The sequence below is a fragment of the Limanda limanda genome, chromosome 9 (genome assembly GCF_963576545.1).
Source record: "Limanda limanda chromosome 9, fLimLim1.1, whole genome shotgun sequence".
Taxonomy (NCBI): domain Eukaryota; kingdom Metazoa; phylum Chordata; class Actinopteri; order Pleuronectiformes; family Pleuronectidae; genus Limanda; species Limanda limanda.
In genome coordinates this window covers 18320104-18336479 of record NC_083644.1, presented here as the reverse complement: position 1 = coordinate 18336479, position 16376 = coordinate 18320104, and the positions used below count along the sequence as shown (strand labels likewise).

At 41.3% G+C, this 16376-nt stretch overlaps 1 protein-coding gene across 4 annotated transcripts in view; it reads left to right on the top strand.

Moving 5' to 3' along the window:
* Positions 1-1704: 1704 nt before the first annotated feature.
* Positions 1705-16376, top strand: part of usp24 (ubiquitin specific peptidase 24) — a 31043-nt gene continuing 16371 nt past the window's right edge. The window contains exons 1-30 of one of the 4 annotated variants that reach the window (XM_061077562.1): positions 1705-2067; positions 4846-5014; positions 5206-5273; positions 5368-5511; positions 5944-6069; positions 6411-6446; positions 6548-6613; positions 7731-7796; positions 8002-8076; positions 8775-8933; positions 9058-9172; positions 9359-9462; positions 9623-9730; positions 9855-9950; positions 10078-10239; positions 11460-11552; positions 12483-12590; positions 12685-12834; positions 13073-13204; positions 13698-13809; positions 13909-13985; positions 14101-14241; positions 14336-14389; positions 14475-14590; positions 14738-14804; positions 15018-15128; positions 15248-15346; positions 15631-15804; positions 15890-15975; positions 16194-16302. In XM_061077562.1, the coding sequence (XP_060933545.1) occupies positions 1789-2067; positions 4846-5014; positions 5206-5273; positions 5368-5511; positions 5944-6069; positions 6411-6446; positions 6548-6613; positions 7731-7796; positions 8002-8076; positions 8775-8933; positions 9058-9172; positions 9359-9462; positions 9623-9730; positions 9855-9950; positions 10078-10239; positions 11460-11552; positions 12483-12590; positions 12685-12834; positions 13073-13204; positions 13698-13809; positions 13909-13985; positions 14101-14241; positions 14336-14389; positions 14475-14590; positions 14738-14804; positions 15018-15128; positions 15248-15346; positions 15631-15804; positions 15890-15975; positions 16194-16302 (3402 nt within the window). In that variant the 5' untranslated portion in view covers positions 1705-1788. Of the gene's footprint in view, positions 2068-4845; positions 5015-5205; positions 5274-5367; positions 5512-5943; positions 6070-6410; positions 6447-6547; positions 6614-7730; positions 7797-8001; positions 8077-8774; positions 8934-9057; positions 9173-9358; positions 9463-9622; positions 9731-9854; positions 9951-10077; positions 10240-11459; positions 11553-12482; positions 12591-12684; positions 12835-13072; positions 13205-13697; positions 13810-13908; positions 13986-14100; positions 14242-14335; positions 14390-14474; positions 14609-14737; positions 14805-15017; positions 15129-15247; positions 15356-15630; positions 15805-15889; positions 15976-16193; positions 16303-16376 lie in introns of all 4 variants that reach the window. The other 3 variants (XM_061077561.1, XM_061077560.1, XM_061077559.1) reach the window with 3 other exon arrangements.

Here is a 16376-nt window from a genome sequence, read left to right as displayed (position 1 = left end):
TTTCTCCGAGTCACATGAGCGGAGCGGTCACGTGATGTCAACCCGCCACTACAGAGCACCCGGCCCTGCTCGCGCGCATTGCCACGCCCTTAGGCCCCCCCCACAGCCTCTGGTCCTGACTGTGATTTCTTCATTAAATCATTCAAAGGAAATGGTTAAGGATCAGTGGGATTAATATTGAAAGGCACAATCTGTAGCTTTACTTTGAGTACAAATTATATTTTGACAGTTTGTTGTATATTTCAACCAGTTACTACTGAATCTATGAATATATTCATTGGAAACAACTGCTACTTAGCCAATAATTGTATTTAATTATTTGTTAACTAATCAACTGATGTGTTATTAATAATTATAATAAGACCCTCATTATATATACTAATTTGAGCTTGAAATGTGAATAAGTGTTGTAATAATAATTACACTTAATTTATTGATTGTTATCACAATAATAATCTAAATCACCCGTAGCAGTGTTCATTATTCTCCCATGTATAGCTTTATGTTTTATTACCCAATACCAATATGAAGCCTACAGCCTCTGGTCCTGACTGTGATTTCATAACTTCATTAAATCATTCAAAGGAAATGGTTGATGATCCGTGGGATTCATATTGAAAGGCACAATCTGTAGCTTTACTTTGAGTACAAATTATATTTTGACAATTTGTTGTATATCTCAACCAGTTACTACTGAATCTATAAATGTATTCATTGGAAACAACTCGCTACCTAGCCAATGATTGTATTTGATTAGTTGTTAACTAATCAATTGATGTGTTATTAATAATTATTATTATTAGACCCTCATTATATATACTAATTTGAGCTTGAAATGTGAATAAGTGATGTAATAATAATTACACTTAATTTATTGATTATTATCACCATTATAATCTAAATCACCCATAGCAGTGTTCATTATTCTCCCATGTATAGCTTTATGTTTTATTACCCAATACCAATATGAAGCCTAGACAACACTTGACTCAAATCCAAATCTTGTGTGTGTCTTTGTCTTGCACTGTTCTTACTTTCTTTCGATCCATACTTGTATTGGTTTTTTTTCTTTTTCATATATGCAAATATTGTGGCTCAACTCCTGATGTTTCACTTGCTGTATGAGTAAATCTCATTTGGCTTACGAATTCCTTGCAATGTGATTCAACTATAACTGTTTTCTTAAGTATGGCATATTGCGAATGGCATTTCCATAACAAATTTAGGTCCAATAACCGCATTCAATTCAGTGTGATGCTCACCTTATCTGCAATAAGTAGCTAAACTGGTGCTCAAATACACAGTAAATATTTTCCTATTGACACTTTGGACACAGATGGTTTTACCGATGAATATTTGAAGTAACTTTGACCTGATTGTGTGAAATGTTAAACATGCAACACTTCATGGACGATGAAACTATATATTGGCAATATATATATTTTGTATATATATATTTTTTGTCTGCATAATTCTTCATTCGATTTATTTATTTATTTGTATCTATTTCAGCTTACTTGCATTACTGCTGTTTATCAGAAAGAGTAAGCGACTCTGTAACAATAAATCCCACATCTATAGGAGCTTTCGCAAAGCGCGCTCCCGTACGGAGCATGCGGTTCCTGGCAGGCAGAAATCGGCGCAACACCTGTGTCGGCGCTGTTGTGGGGGGAAGTCAGATCGTGACAGGCTAACAGCGGCGGACTGTAAACATGGCGGCGTGCACAGCCACAGGGCTGCGCCGAACACCCAGTTACTATTAGGCCGAGAGACCGAGACACCCCGACAATGGAGACCGAAGAGGAGCAGCACATCACCACGCTCCTCTGCATGGGCTTCCCGGACCCCGACGTGATACGGAAGGCGCTCCGGCTGGCGAAGAACGACATCAACGAGGCTGTGGCGCTCCTGACGAACGAAAGCCCCGGACTCGGGTATGGATACGAGCCGATGGAGAGCGGGCCTGCCCCGGGCTCGGGCTCGAGTGGAGACGGGGAAACCAGCGGGCGGACGGGCACGGGAGGGTTCGACCCGCCGCCTGCGTACCACGACGTGGTGGACAGCGAGGTAAGAGCGAGCATCCCGCGGAGGAGCCAGGGAGGAGAGCGGGACTAATTACAACTTAAAGGGAGATGGAGGGCTCGCCCATTTAACTAGCTACACCTAGCCGCTGCAGGGCTACATGCACCGAGCACAACGCGCTGTCAGAGCAGGGGGGGGATTACTCCACAGTCCTCCGGGACCGGGCATGTCACTGGGGCATAGTAACCGGATGACTGGATGCTCACATGGAGCTCAGCTACTTCAATCACGGGACTAAATACATTAATAAACTTACAAGCTAACATAGCTAGCTAGCTGCTAGCTTAGCGTCATTTGGGAGTTGAACCCGCCAGTAAGTGGACCAGGGGGGGGACGGCACAGAGGCATCACCGCGGAGGATTTCAACCCCACATTTGAACTGGGTGTGATGTGGTTGCGAGGATCTGGCCGGTGTGTTATCCCGCGGTCAGATGTTTGGATGTGTTTCATTCTGCTTAGCATAGGTTAGCCACCGTTAGCTAGCAGGTTCTCTGACAGCCTCGACCCTGCTCGTGTCCTGCACACATTGCGGTCCACTCGAACCCGACTCACAATCGGTTTCTCAATTTGATTTGTCACACGTGGCCATTTTGATGATTCTCTTGCACACACTGTCAGCTGTCAACATGTGTTTGTGTGTGATAACACTGTGATCCTTCCAGGCCAGTCACTGGTTCTGTGACAGCTATTTGACAGTTGTCAGTAATCTAGCTGCTGGCCCTCTCCCTGGGTGCTAGCTCACTGTCACTGCGGTGTTGTAACAGTACTCTCTACTGGCTACTTATAAATACACAATAATAAATAAAGTGGTACACATGACATGGCAGGATTGATTTGACTGACACCTCGAGGAGCTTGTGGGTGTTTAGAACTTGACCCAAACCTGTTTCTCTCACAGATCTCGTCCAGCTGGTATGTGCAGTCAAAAGATAATAAATCCTTTTATGGCAGATATTCACCCACATGTTGTAACACTTTGACGGTGAAGTTGTTGTGCTGCTGAGATCCAAAACTGTGTGTGTGGGTCAGTACAACAGGTACCAATGAACAAAATCCTTTCTGTTTCATTTCATCTCTTCCTCTCTAAAATCAACCAGTCAATAGAGGAATATATGCAAGCTTGAGCCTTAAATGCCAGAGTTTGTATACATACTTTTGAGACGTCTACAAAAATCACATTTGCGGTGAGACTAAGAAAGTAACAAGTGAAGATAACAGGGCTGTATTTCCTCCCTTCTCTTCCTCTTTCTGCTGTATTTATGCTTAAGACACATGTCACAGGGATTTGGCCTCATGTTATGCTCCTAAATATAGCCCCTGTGGACTCCCGGACATACACAAACACATTGCAGCTTTTTGCCGAGGGGGTCCCAGGAGGGTTGCAGGGTGCATAGTAACAGAGAGGCGATGAGTTACCTCATGCACCTTAATACAAAGTGTTGCAACGTATCTGGAGGTTTGATTTCACGTTTAATGGAGAAAAGTAGGTTCCACTGTTGTAAAAGAGAGAAAGATTCATATTTAAAGAACAGGATGAAATTTTTACACTAAAGTTAAATCAAGAGGGGGTTTCTTTGTGAAACTGTAAGATGGGAAATCTTGCATACATAGATTATGTTCTATTGCTTGTGTTAACATAGTGTCTATCTCTCTGTCCTCTCATCCATCTTGCCTGTCATTTCTAGTTTTCTGAGAAAGGGAAAGAATGAAATATGATGCTTCTCTGTTGCTTCCTCCTCCCATTCCCTCCCCTCCAGTTAGCCTCTACTTAATGTACCTTCCATCAATTTATATTATCCAGCATATTTATCAGTATGCAGTGCACTAACGCATGCACTTAATACATTGTCCATTAATTATGCTAATATAACTATAGGTATAACCCTAGGCAGTGCCCCCAGTTACAAGAGACAAATTAATTGTAATAGTTTTGGAGAATTAGAATGCAGTGTGAGCTGAATCCCAGGACTCAGTCTTGTTTAAAGATACTTTTTCATGCAAGAAGAAACATAAATTACTTGATTTCAAATAGGACATGCATCAGTGATGCTTTAGTGTGCTGAGCCATTCCACTGGGCAGCACTGTTTCAGAGGAGGGAGTTCTGCAGTTTGATCATGAATATTCAAATGACTTCATGAATGTGTAAGCAACTTAATGATATAAATAATTTAAAAATCCTTTGTCTGCTGTTGCTTTCACCACACACACTCACAGACCTTACCCCTCATTGCAGCCGCTTGCTGAGATTGAACTTGTTGTTCTGAGCCATAAATGCAGAAGTTGACTTGAGTGGGTTGAATTTTAACTTGCCTTTCATAACCCGTTCAGATGTGACAGGAGAAGACTGGCACGGTGAATACTATCATATTGCTCTCAAGAGTGTCATGTTATGTGGCAGCTTGTTCATTACCCTTGACTTTAGCTCTCACATAGCTGTCTTGCACATCACAACCCTTTTCATATAATCGCTGGTGCACTATGTGAAATCGCCCAAGTGTGTGGATTTGCCTTGAAAGCAGAGGGGAAAATAAAGCAGAGATGAAGGTCAGATCATAGAGGACACACATTCTTACTGCTCATCTCCCAAAGGGAGAAAATGAATCAAGCATCGTCCTGCATGAATCTATCTTTGCTGGAGGCCATTTGGATTATCTTAGCAAGGCACAGACTGTTGCTGTCATTATAAAACAATGAGACCAGCTGTTTTAAATGAAGTCACTCACTGCGCTAGATTGTGACTTTGCATTGTGCGTGTATTCCAGAGGAGCAATGATGAGAATGGGAACTGCTCAGGGGAAAGCATGGAGTTCCCCACCACCAACCTGTATGAGCTGGAGAGTCGAGTCTTCACTGATCACTGGTCGATACCTTACAAGAGAGAGGAGTCCCTGGGCAAGTGCCTGATCGCAGCCACCTGCCTCGCCAGGCACAGTAAGATTGTTTTTCATGTCTACATGAAACTAAATGCTTTCCATCTTTGTTACTGTGTGGGTGTTTTGTTTGGACCGTCTGGTGTTTATCACATGTTATTTTAAAACCTCGTGTTAACATGGCTCAATCTTTTTTCTTCCCAAGTATAAATGTGGGTAAAATATGTCAATCATCATCTCCCCATCTGTCAGGTCTCGCTGACGCTGATGAGAACTGCAAGCGGTTTATTGATCGCTGCATGCCGGAGGCCTTTAAAAAGGTGAGCAACAAAAAAACAGAGCAAGTGGGTTGTGTCGTTAATCCATATTTTCACTGACTTTAATCGTGTCTGTCTATTTGCTCTCTGTCCTCAGTTGCTGACGAGCAGTGCTGTACACAAATGGGGCACAGAGATTCATGAGGGGATCTACAACATGCTCATGTTGCTGGTGGAGCTGGTGGCAGAGAGGGTCAAGCAAGACCCTGTTCCTGTAAACCTGATGGGAGTCCTGACTATGGTGTGTTCTCTCTTACTCTATCTCTTGTCTTTTGATACCTCTACAATGTTTTTTGTTTCTGGAAATTTTCTAAATCTTTTTAAGAAACTATGTTGCTGGGAAAAAAATTTTACATTTCGCTCAATAGTTGATCATAGTCAATGGTAGTAAGCTCCTTGATGCTTCTTGAGCAATGAATCAGCCATTCAGTTTGTTTCTCTCCATTTGCAAGACAATTTTTTTTTAATACAGCCTTAAAAAAGTTATCTTCTGCTATATACAAAAGCCTTTTGGGGTGAAATTTAGCGTCAATTTATCAATTTGCCATATATATTTGTCTAGCTTTAAAATTAAATTCTTATTTTTTTCCTCCCTCAGTTATACACATGAAATTGAATGTTTAAAACTTTTCTTCAGCATGTATTTACTTTCTGTATCTTTGTTGTCGTCCAGGCCTTCAACCCTGATAATGAGTACCATTTTAAGAATCGGATGAAAGCCTGCCAAAGGAACTGGGCTGAAGTGTTTGGAGAAGAGGCCAACATGTTTGCTGTCTCTCCTAGCAACACCTATCAGAAAGTAAGGGACTACTCTTTCATCTGGACTCACCCTTTACTTTTTAATACTGTGAAGTTTTATTTTAGCCTTACTGCCCATTTGTCTGGATGCACTCACAAGAAAACTTTTGCTATTATTTCTATGCACACTTCATATTCAATTTTGTTCATAGTGTAAAGTCATGTTCACGGGCAGACAGACGAGTTCTTCATCCCATGTGTTGTATAACAGATCTACAGGGACTCAGCAGAACATGTGTGACACAACAGCTGTCAGAAAACCTAGCTTGTGTGTGTCACAGTAACTTATTGTTCCAATTCCTTGCTGATTAAACCCATTGAAAACATAATGTTTTGTTTCAGGAGCCTCATGGTTGGCTGGTTGATTTGGTGAATCGGGTGAGTAACGAGCAGTCACCCCTTTTTTTTTTTTTTTCCATATATTTCATATTTCACAGTTTTGTCTCTAATCCACCTTGTTGCATGTATTTTATGTCCAGTTTGGAGAGTTGGGAGGATTCACTGCCATCCAGTCTAAACTCAACACTGAGGAAATCGAGATCGCCGTAAGACTTTTCTTTAACCTTTGTCTTTTTGCTCTCCTTACAAATGTCCTTGCGTATCTTTGGCTTGATGAAATAGTTCCCACTCTGGTGATGGTTTGAGAGAGGGACTGTAGACAGACTTTAGAGATGGCCTTATACAGGGAAAAGGTCACCATGTTCACCCCCACTGCTCTCAGCTCCAGGGTGCTGAATGTCTCTCTTTCCCCCTCTGGTTAATACTCACTTACACACAAACACGCTCTCAGCCTCCCGCTGCGTGATGGTTGAAATGCTCTGTTGTGTTTTGTGTTCTGAGGCATCTTTGTACTGATGCTTCCTTCTGGGAGCCTAGCCGGAACCACAGCAGCACATAACCATTGATTCAATGTGTGTGCGTGTGTGTGTGTATGTGTGCACCCAGCACACATGCTTCCTCTAACATTAGCATATTAATATGGCAGTGACTGGTTGCAGACCAATGTAGCTCTCCTCAATGGCGGTGGGAGCTCAGTAGAGTGTGTTAGTTGTCAGATACCTAACACACTCCGAGCTTTGGAGAGAGAGTGACTGAGAGTGAAAGAAAGAAAGATAATGGGAGGAGTGTTCCCTCCTCTACTGACTCCCAAGTATAAGTCATTCATTTGTCTGCTTTGAGCAGGAAATCGAGTGCAGGGGGAGGGGGTTTGCTGAGTGAATAAAGGAGGAGGAAGGTGGAAGAGCTGCTCTCAGGGAAGCCAGAGATAGCAGATAGATAGAAACATAAGTCAGGAACATGGGAACCACTCAGTAAGCCCCTATGATTTAGCACTAAATGACGAGTGACAGCTGTGCTCGGCTATCACAAACTCACCCGCACATGTGGTTACGCTCCCTATCTGTTACTCGCATGCAATTTAATCGCTGGCCTGAACATTTAAATCTTAGGAGTTCTTTTCAGTGCTGTTGTTATTTGTGTTTTATTTGATGAGCCGACAAAGACATCATGTAAGACATATTTTCTTGATTACAAAAACAAAGAGATGGAGTGAATTATTCTTATGATAGTGAGACTCACCATAGTTGTTACAGATAACTTTATTTCATTTTAGTTTTGTTGTCATGTCTGAGTTATTCTGTCTCTTTCCATCTCCCTACACAGTGTGTATCAGCTCTGGTCCAGCCTCTCGGAGTTTGTGCAGAATACCTGAACTCCAGCCTTGTCCAGGTAACCTTTATTGTCTGAACACACACACACACACACGAACGTATTTAGCATATTTAATTTTGTGCCCCCCCCCTTTGTTCCTGCTGTGTTTATGTGTATGTGGCCTCTTAGTGTGTATTTTTTCCTATCTATCTGTCTAAAATGATCAGCTTTGTTTGTTTACATGTCTTTTTATGCTCCGTTTTGATGTATTCTTGTTTTCTAGCCGATGCTTGATCCAGTCATCCACAAGATGATCAAATATGTACAGAACTTGGAGGAAAAGGATCTTAAAGACAAGGTAGGCTTGATTTTCACAATTACCCCCTCTGCTATCAGACTTCTTACTTGGACAATTGGATCAGGGAGGTTATTATAAATCTTCCATTGTGAAATATAACATGGTTTATTTAAGATAGGGATTTAAACAAGTCTTTGTAATTTGATTGCATAGCGCTGCAGTAGTTGTGGTTTAGTGAATACGGCTCATTGCAGAGTTGCAGAGAGCTACAGAGCAATAGAAAGTTACGGCACTGTAGAGAACTGTTGACCTCCTATTACACCTGACTCACCTGAATTGTTAAATTAGAAGCATGAGAACTAGGAAAGCCATGGTGTGGTAATTTCCCCTCCGGGTAATAAACTTGTGATTTGTAACACCAATGTTACAAATTACACTGGACATATAACAAGAAAAATATTTAAAAAAAGAAACACAAGAAGTTGTTGGTCGGCAATTTATGTATAATCACATTGTGTAACACTGACTACCACTGCAATCCTAATTAGGACTAGAAATGAACAAACCATGCTGTTTTGGAAATGTAAACAGAAATGTAAAGCAATTACCAGCTTATATCGACACAAAGACTTGGATTCTATAAACTACACACTAATGATTTGTGTGTTTTTTATAATGATAGGACAATTCATGTTTTTTATGTAACGTTTTTTGACTAGTTATCACATAGTCATTCTTTGTGTGTCTTGTAACCCTAGCGCCTGGTGAGCATCCCGGACCTCCTGTCGGCCATCAAGCTGCTTTGTATGAGGTTCCAGAGGGAACTGGTCGCTGTGGTGGATGATTTGCGGCTGGACACGCTGCTGCGTATGCTCAAAACCCCCCACTTCTCCACCAAGATGAACTCCCTCAAAGAGGTCTGCTCTTATATGTTCTATAGTATAAGTATACTATTCTTTACGTATCAGGTTATTGATTTTTCTAGGTGCTTCCATTTTTGACTCAATGTCGCACTATTTTTTATATGTGTTTGTTCTTCAGGTGACAAAGTTAATAGAAGAGAGCACGGTGTCCAAGACCGTGAAAAACGCTATTGACACAGATAAACTGCTGGACTGGCTTGTAGAGAACTCAGTTCTGTCAATAGCACTGGAAGGTAAGAAAATACACACATGTATGGCCACAACTCAGCTTATTATTACAGTCTTTTAAGAAAGTGCTTAACAAAACACACAGACAAATAAGAAGTAATTTATATTAATTGCGTAAAATAATAATAAAGCATATTTGGTTCAAGGTTGACTTTATTCACTGTGGTGCCTTAAATGTTTGTCTGTACCAGGAAACATCGATCAAGCTCAGTACTGTGAGAGGATTAAGGGAATCATTGAGCTGCTGGGCAGTAAACTTTCTCTGGATGAACTCTCTAAGATCTGGAGAATACAGGTCAGCACCATGGAGCACATCACAGTAGATTCATATCTGTGGTATTATTGTGTTTTCATGAAGCACACTCAACAGGTTTATCTTCTTCAATGTAAAAAGTAAAACCCTGTAAACCGACGTGTCCATGATGGATGTATTGATTCTTGTGTGGGCGTTTCAGGCGGGCCAGTCATCAACTGTGATAGAAAACATTCATACAATCATCGCTGCTGCTGCTGTGAAGTTCAGCTTTGATCAACTCACTCACCTCTTTGTGCTCATACAGAAGGTCAGTGCGACAAAGACTCTGTAACAGGACTCCTGAGAAAAAAATCAATATCAAGTGGCTTTTAAAACAGAGCTCTCAGGTAATATTTATGATATTATTTATGATGTGTTTTCATGTGATTCAGAGCTGGGAGGTTGAGAGTGACCGTGTGAGACAGAAGCTGCTCAGTCTGATAGGGAGGATCGGCAAAGAAGCTCGCTCTGAAACAACAACTGGAAAGGTTTGTTGATATATATCTGTCCTTCAGGTGAAGACATTGAGAGGTGTTACAAAATAGTTATGCAAATCTACAGTACATTAGGTTCCATTATTAAAGTGTATGAAAACGTGTCTGTGTGCCCGTTCAGGTGCTGGAGGTGCTGTGGGAGTTGGCTCATCTTCCCACCCTGCCTACCAGTCTAGTTCAGCAGGCGTTGGAGGAGCACCTGGGGATCCTGAGTGATGCTTATGCCGTCAAAGAGGCGGTGAAACGCAGTTACATCATTAAATGTATTGAGGACATAAAGAAGGTGAGACGGATGCTCCAGTTGTTCACTTTTATCTATGTAGTTATGGGGCAAAGGTATTGATTAGTGTCACTTGGTCGTTGAGGATGTGTATATATATTTTTTCTGACTCATATCTGAAGCCAGTGACTGTTTATTATGCAGCTCAGCTTTTAAAGCGAACGTTACATTGGGCCCCTACATTTTTGCTCCTGTTGTGACAGTTGGTCTAAAGTTAACAAGTCCCTGTTAGTTCTAGATATTAAGCTTCAACTTCTGTTTGTGTACCTTCGTGATCTGAGTGTGTCCCAGGCTCGCATCCTTAGAGCAGCAGTGAGCTTAGGGATTTGAGGCAGGTTTTTTCTATAAAGGTGAAAATCTTTTTTAGTCCTTCAGGTCATGATAGAAAAGAGGCCAATGCCACATCACCCCTTCCTTTTTAATCTTTCTTCTCCATTTCTCTCTTCCACAGTTGTTGTTTGAGTCGGCTGCGATTATTTATCATGATGATTTCAGACTAACTTCCATAACTCCTTCATATTCATATTTGCAGATAGAATGATTTAAATAGGTAATAAAATGTACATGAAAACACTCACATATATTGATTACAATGATTTCTTTAATGGAGAACCTTTTGCTTTCATTGATTCTTTTTGTTACACAACCCATTAATCCCCTTATTGTAGTATTAAGGCAGTAATGTTTTAACAGACTACAGTGTAATTATTAATTAATATTATTAATGCATTTGTTGACTTTAACTTGTTCTCTGGGTACCCATAAGTAAAAGCTGATGTATAAACACAACATAATTGTAAAGAAAATATTCTCTCATAGGATAAGTTAGAACTCTAAATTAATAATTGCTTTAATATGCATTTATATTTGCTCATACCTGCATAATATTTGTTCATAGTCTTGATGTATTCATAGATACTTAAATCATCAACATGTTAAAGAAGGACTTATTTTGTTTTACAGATGCAGCCTGCTGTTTAACAATTTTAAATGAAATTCTGTTTTGGGCCTCTGAATCTAAAACATCCATAAAATGTAACAGGTTTTCATCACCCACCTCTGAATATGTCTGTTGTCAATTTGCCAGTAGAGCTATATCTCCAATATGGTCGACTAGTTCTCTTGCTGTGACATGATGTCTAAATATATGCTTTGAAAAAATGACTGTTTGTGAAGCCATACATTTTCATTCTTCCTATCAACCTCCAATAAAATGTCTCTAGACTCACACTCAGGAGGACAGTAAAGGCAGCGACACTCAAAGCTCTTTTCTTTCTGGCTCTTGGAGCAAGAAGAAAGCTAACGCTTTGGCCAAAGTAAGAAAAGGAACCCGTATAATTTCTAATTCCACTGACCAAATCTGTATCCAATCTCACTGCTTCACGCCTGCAAACCAATCGCGGATCAGGGCTAAACTACAAAGGGGTTTCTTTTGTCACAGGTTGATAATTTCACACTTTGATTGTAACATCAGATAGTTTAACAAGGTGTGTGTTAATTTTCTGCTTTGGCACTGACTAATGATTTACACAGTGGTGTTGATCTTGGGTGAGAGTAGAATCAAATGAGTGATTTAGCTGCTGGATGAGTGGACAGCTTTGGTGGAAGTGCTAGCACGGTTACTTAAAGGTCCAGTGTGTCGGGTTTAGAGGGATCTATCTGCAGAAGTCCTAATTTAACATTCATAATGATGTTTTCATTAGGGTTCAATCTGCCATGTTGCACTGCCATGTTGCTACAGTAGCAGTAGAACAGACAAACCAAACAGTGGCTTTAGAGAGGAACCGCCACGTTTTTGTCTTACCTGAAGGCTAACGTTGTTTCTCCTACAGGTTTGGACAGGCAGGGGTGAGGGGAGGGGGATTCAGTTGGTTACAGTCTACAACTTCAGCGCTAGATACTAGAAAATCCCACACACTGAACCTTTAGGCTAAAAGGAATCTAATCAGAGTCATGAATCAGAGTTTGACATAGGAAATACCTGTTTGATATTTGATTTTAGCAGTTGGACAAATACAGATATATTTTTGCCAAATTCTTTATGTCCCTGGCTCTGGTTTTATTTTCATGACGTCTCGACAAAGTCTTAACTACAAAATGGTGCGTCTGTGATGACAAAGCAGTGACATACAATAATGAAATCTGATGAGTAGCGAACGTCACAGACCTCTGTTTATGTAGCATATCAATTTGTGTTTGCTGTACTTAAGCGAATATCATTATCGTGTGTGTGTGTGTCACAACAGGCCTCTCAGCAGAGCAGTCCTCAGGCGGTCTGGGTTGTTCCGGCTCTTCGTCAGCTGCACGAGATCACCCGTTCTTTCATCAAGCAGACCTATCAAAAACAGGACAAGGTACCCACACAGTAACAAACACACACATCATCAAAATGATCTGTTGCACATTCATGCGGGGGTGCCATGGTAACCGTTCTTTGCCACCCCACAGAGCATCATCCAGGACCTGAAGAAGAACTTTGAGATCGTCAAACTGATCACAGGATCCCTCGTGTGCTGCCATCGACTGGCCGCGACTGCTGCGGGAAATAATGGACTTTCAGGCTCGACCCTGGTGGATGGACGATACACCTACCAGGAGGTCCTTTTTTTCATTTCTCTAATGATTATCTTTCCCGCTCTATTGAGCTGCAGCGCTGCTCGTACAAATGATTGATGATACAATTTATTATTTGACATTAATATGAGTCTCTATCCGAGCTGGACTGGGTTTTACACAGTACACAGGCATTAATCAAACTCAAACAGCACAGTGTTACATGTTGACAGTGTGTGATCAGGGGTCGAGCTTACACATGGTTCTCTGGCTCTTTGTTTAGTATCTGGACAGCCACCTGCGCTTCCTGGCCTTCTTCCTCCAGGAGGCCAGCCTCTACCTTGTCTGGAATAGGGCCAAAGAGCTCTGGGAGTGCCTGGTGTCGGGGCCGGACGTCTGTGAACTTGACCGTGAGGTATGGAAACAGTTATGCAAATTAAACTCTTGTCCTTGGCCATTTGTTTGGTCATTGCTAGCACCTTTCTTCTCAATTACTGCTTCGGAGAAAACAAATGCAGAAAATCAGGAAACAGTAGATGACAGTTTTCGAGCCTGGTGTTCGATGTAGTCTAAGAAATAATTATTAATTTGATAAGATAAGAGAGAGAGTGGTCATGGGAGGCACCTTTTACATCTGTTGTCTAAGACTTATTAAATCTGTGGCTCTTATCATTAGCATCATTCCTCTGTCCCAATGTGGGGTCGTGATTGTCGACAGTTCAGTGCACATGTTTACAGAGGATCTAACTAATTCAAATTACAGTAGCGTGTGCAACAGCTGCTCTCTGTGAACCAAAGTAAAATGGGCAGTTGACCATCTGGACAACCCACAATCCAGTGCACCCCAAATCCTGTATCCACAAATGAAGTTAATGAACCTTGAACTTGGCTCGTTCTGATGTGTGCAGATGTGTTTCGAGTGGTTCACCAAAGGACAGCATGACCTTGAGAGTGATGTTCAGCAGCAGCTCTTCAAAGAGAAGATCTTAAAACTTGAGCCATATGAGATCACCATGAACGGTGAGAAACTGCTCAGAGATACACTATTGACCATTGACCAAGTATCTTAATTTTGTTTATTAACAAGTGTCTGATGTTTACATTTAATGCCCCTCACAGGTTTTAATCTGTTTAAGACCTTCTTTGAGAATGTTAATCTATGTGATCATCGCCTGAAACGTCAAGGAACTCAGCTGGTCAGTCCTCACAAACATGCTAACAGCTAACTTATGTGCACCGCTCAAATTCATTCAAAATGTGTGTACAGTAAAAGACACCTTCATGATGTCATATCATGTCATCTGATTACAGTGTGTGGAGCGCCTTGACCTGGCAGGGATGGACTTTATCTGGCGCATCGCCATGGAAACCCCTGATGAAGAAATAGCTAATGAAGCGATCCAGCTCATAATCACATACAGCTACACCAACCTCAATCCCAAGATGAAGAAGGTCAGTGTATATGTGTACACAACAAATACAAATAGAAGATATAACTGAACCATTACAGTATTGATATTTAATGTTAACATTTCATCCATTGCAGGATTCTGTAAATTTGCATAAGAAGTTCATTGCCGATTGTTACAAGAGACTAGAGGTAAGTAGATGAATATGTTCATGTTTTTGTGTCGTTTTGCAGAAATCAAAACCTGATAACACATTTCTCCTTCTTTTCTGTTCAGGCAGCGAGTTCGGCTCTGGGTGGTCCAACTTTGACACATGCTGTGACTAGGGCAACAAAGATGCTGACAGCCACCGCCATGCCGACTGTGGCCACATCTGTACAATCACCATCCAGGTACAGAGGGGGGTTTGGGTAAGAACATAGTTACTAACCCTAATACAACAAGTTTGTGTTTAGTCATTTATTTAACATCTCTTCTTTAAAATACAGTTTTCCCCTGTTATTCAGTCTTATTGATTCTCTTTGTGTGTGCTTCTCTAGATCCACTAAGCTGGTAATAATCGAAAGACTGCTGCTATTGGCTGAGCGCTACGTCCTAACTATAGAGGTAGGCCATGCAGTCTTCCCACTCATGTATCTGTTAAACCAGGGTATAAACAAATAGCACATGTTGTTGTGTCCTACACAAAACACTTGCTACTTAATTTAAAAAATGTTTTTCTTGTCAACATCTATTTAGCACATCAGCTAAAAACCTTTTGATTTTCACATATTTAAATCTTTTTTATATTGCTGAGTATTTTTGTGGGTTTCTCTGTAGGACATGTACTCAGTTCCTCGCACTATTCTACCTCATGGGGCCTCGTACAATGGACACCCTGTTACTCTGCACATCACCTATGAGTCAACCAAAGACACTTTCACCTTAGAGGTATTGTGAGACTTTTCCCTCAAGTTCCTTCTTACACATTAATTATGTAGCATTGAATCAACAGAGGAAGTACCTCCGCTCACTGCTTGTTTGTGTGTGTGTACGCGTGTGTCCTGCAGACCCACAGTAATGAGACAATAGGAAGTATCCGGTGGAAGATATCTGAGCACTTGAGCTGTCCGGTGGATAATGTCCAGATCTTTGCCAATGATAGTGTGGTAAGTCTTGTAAGTCTCCATTATTATTTTTTTATTCTATTTAAGTTCTCTCCCTCATCAAATCATTTTTCTCTCCCAATCATGTGATTCCCCTGAAGCCAGTACAAACTATAAATGGCTGCACAGTTAAGTCCTCTAAGCAGGGTCCTATATCCTCTTGTTTTTGCTGGGTTGCCCCTTTGCATCTTTTGTGTCGCAGTGGAAACGCACCCTTCAACTACCTTCCTTACTGTTTGTTTTTTTCTTTCATTCCATCCCGTCACTGCCCCTGCACCATCTTTTAGCTGACCATGAATCGGGACCAGAAGCTGCTGTCACAGCTTGGTTTTAACGATGAACAGAGCCTGACTGTGAAGAGCTCCGGCACTGGCACCCCGTCTGGCAGCTCCGAGTCTTCGGCCTCAGCCTCTAGCAGTTCCAGCTCCGCGGTCTTCAACTCTGCCTACGCCTTGGAGCAGGTACCATGTTAGACATGTCTTAAGAATGTGGACACACTCAAGTGTTTGGATTGGATCTAATGTGTCTATGTTCTTCTATCTCCAGGAGAAGTCATTGCCTGGTGTGGTGATGGCTTTGGTGTGTAATGTGTTTGAGATGCTTTACCAGCTGGCTAACCTTGATGAATCCAGGTGAGATGTTCCCCCGGAAGTACTTCAACCATCTTTAAATGCTTTAAGTGTCTTAATTAAGATTCATATTCTAGCTACCAAACTGTCATTGAAAACAAATACTTTCAAAGAAATGTCCTTGCATTGATTAGCTGATTTTATTGACCTAGTGTGAAACAGTGGCTATAGCAGGACTTCAGACAGCTTTTTCATAATGCATGTATTTATGTTATCCCCAGAATCACCCTTCGTGTGAGGAAGCTGCTGCTGTTGATCCCAACAGACCCAGATGTGCAGGATGCTCTGGACAACTTTGTTCCCAAAGAATCCAGTGTCTGGAGCCACCAGGTACATCAAACTGTCTGTTAAAATGCTTTAACCTTCATGGTCTATTTTCTACCTATTTTGTTCTTTGCCAATGC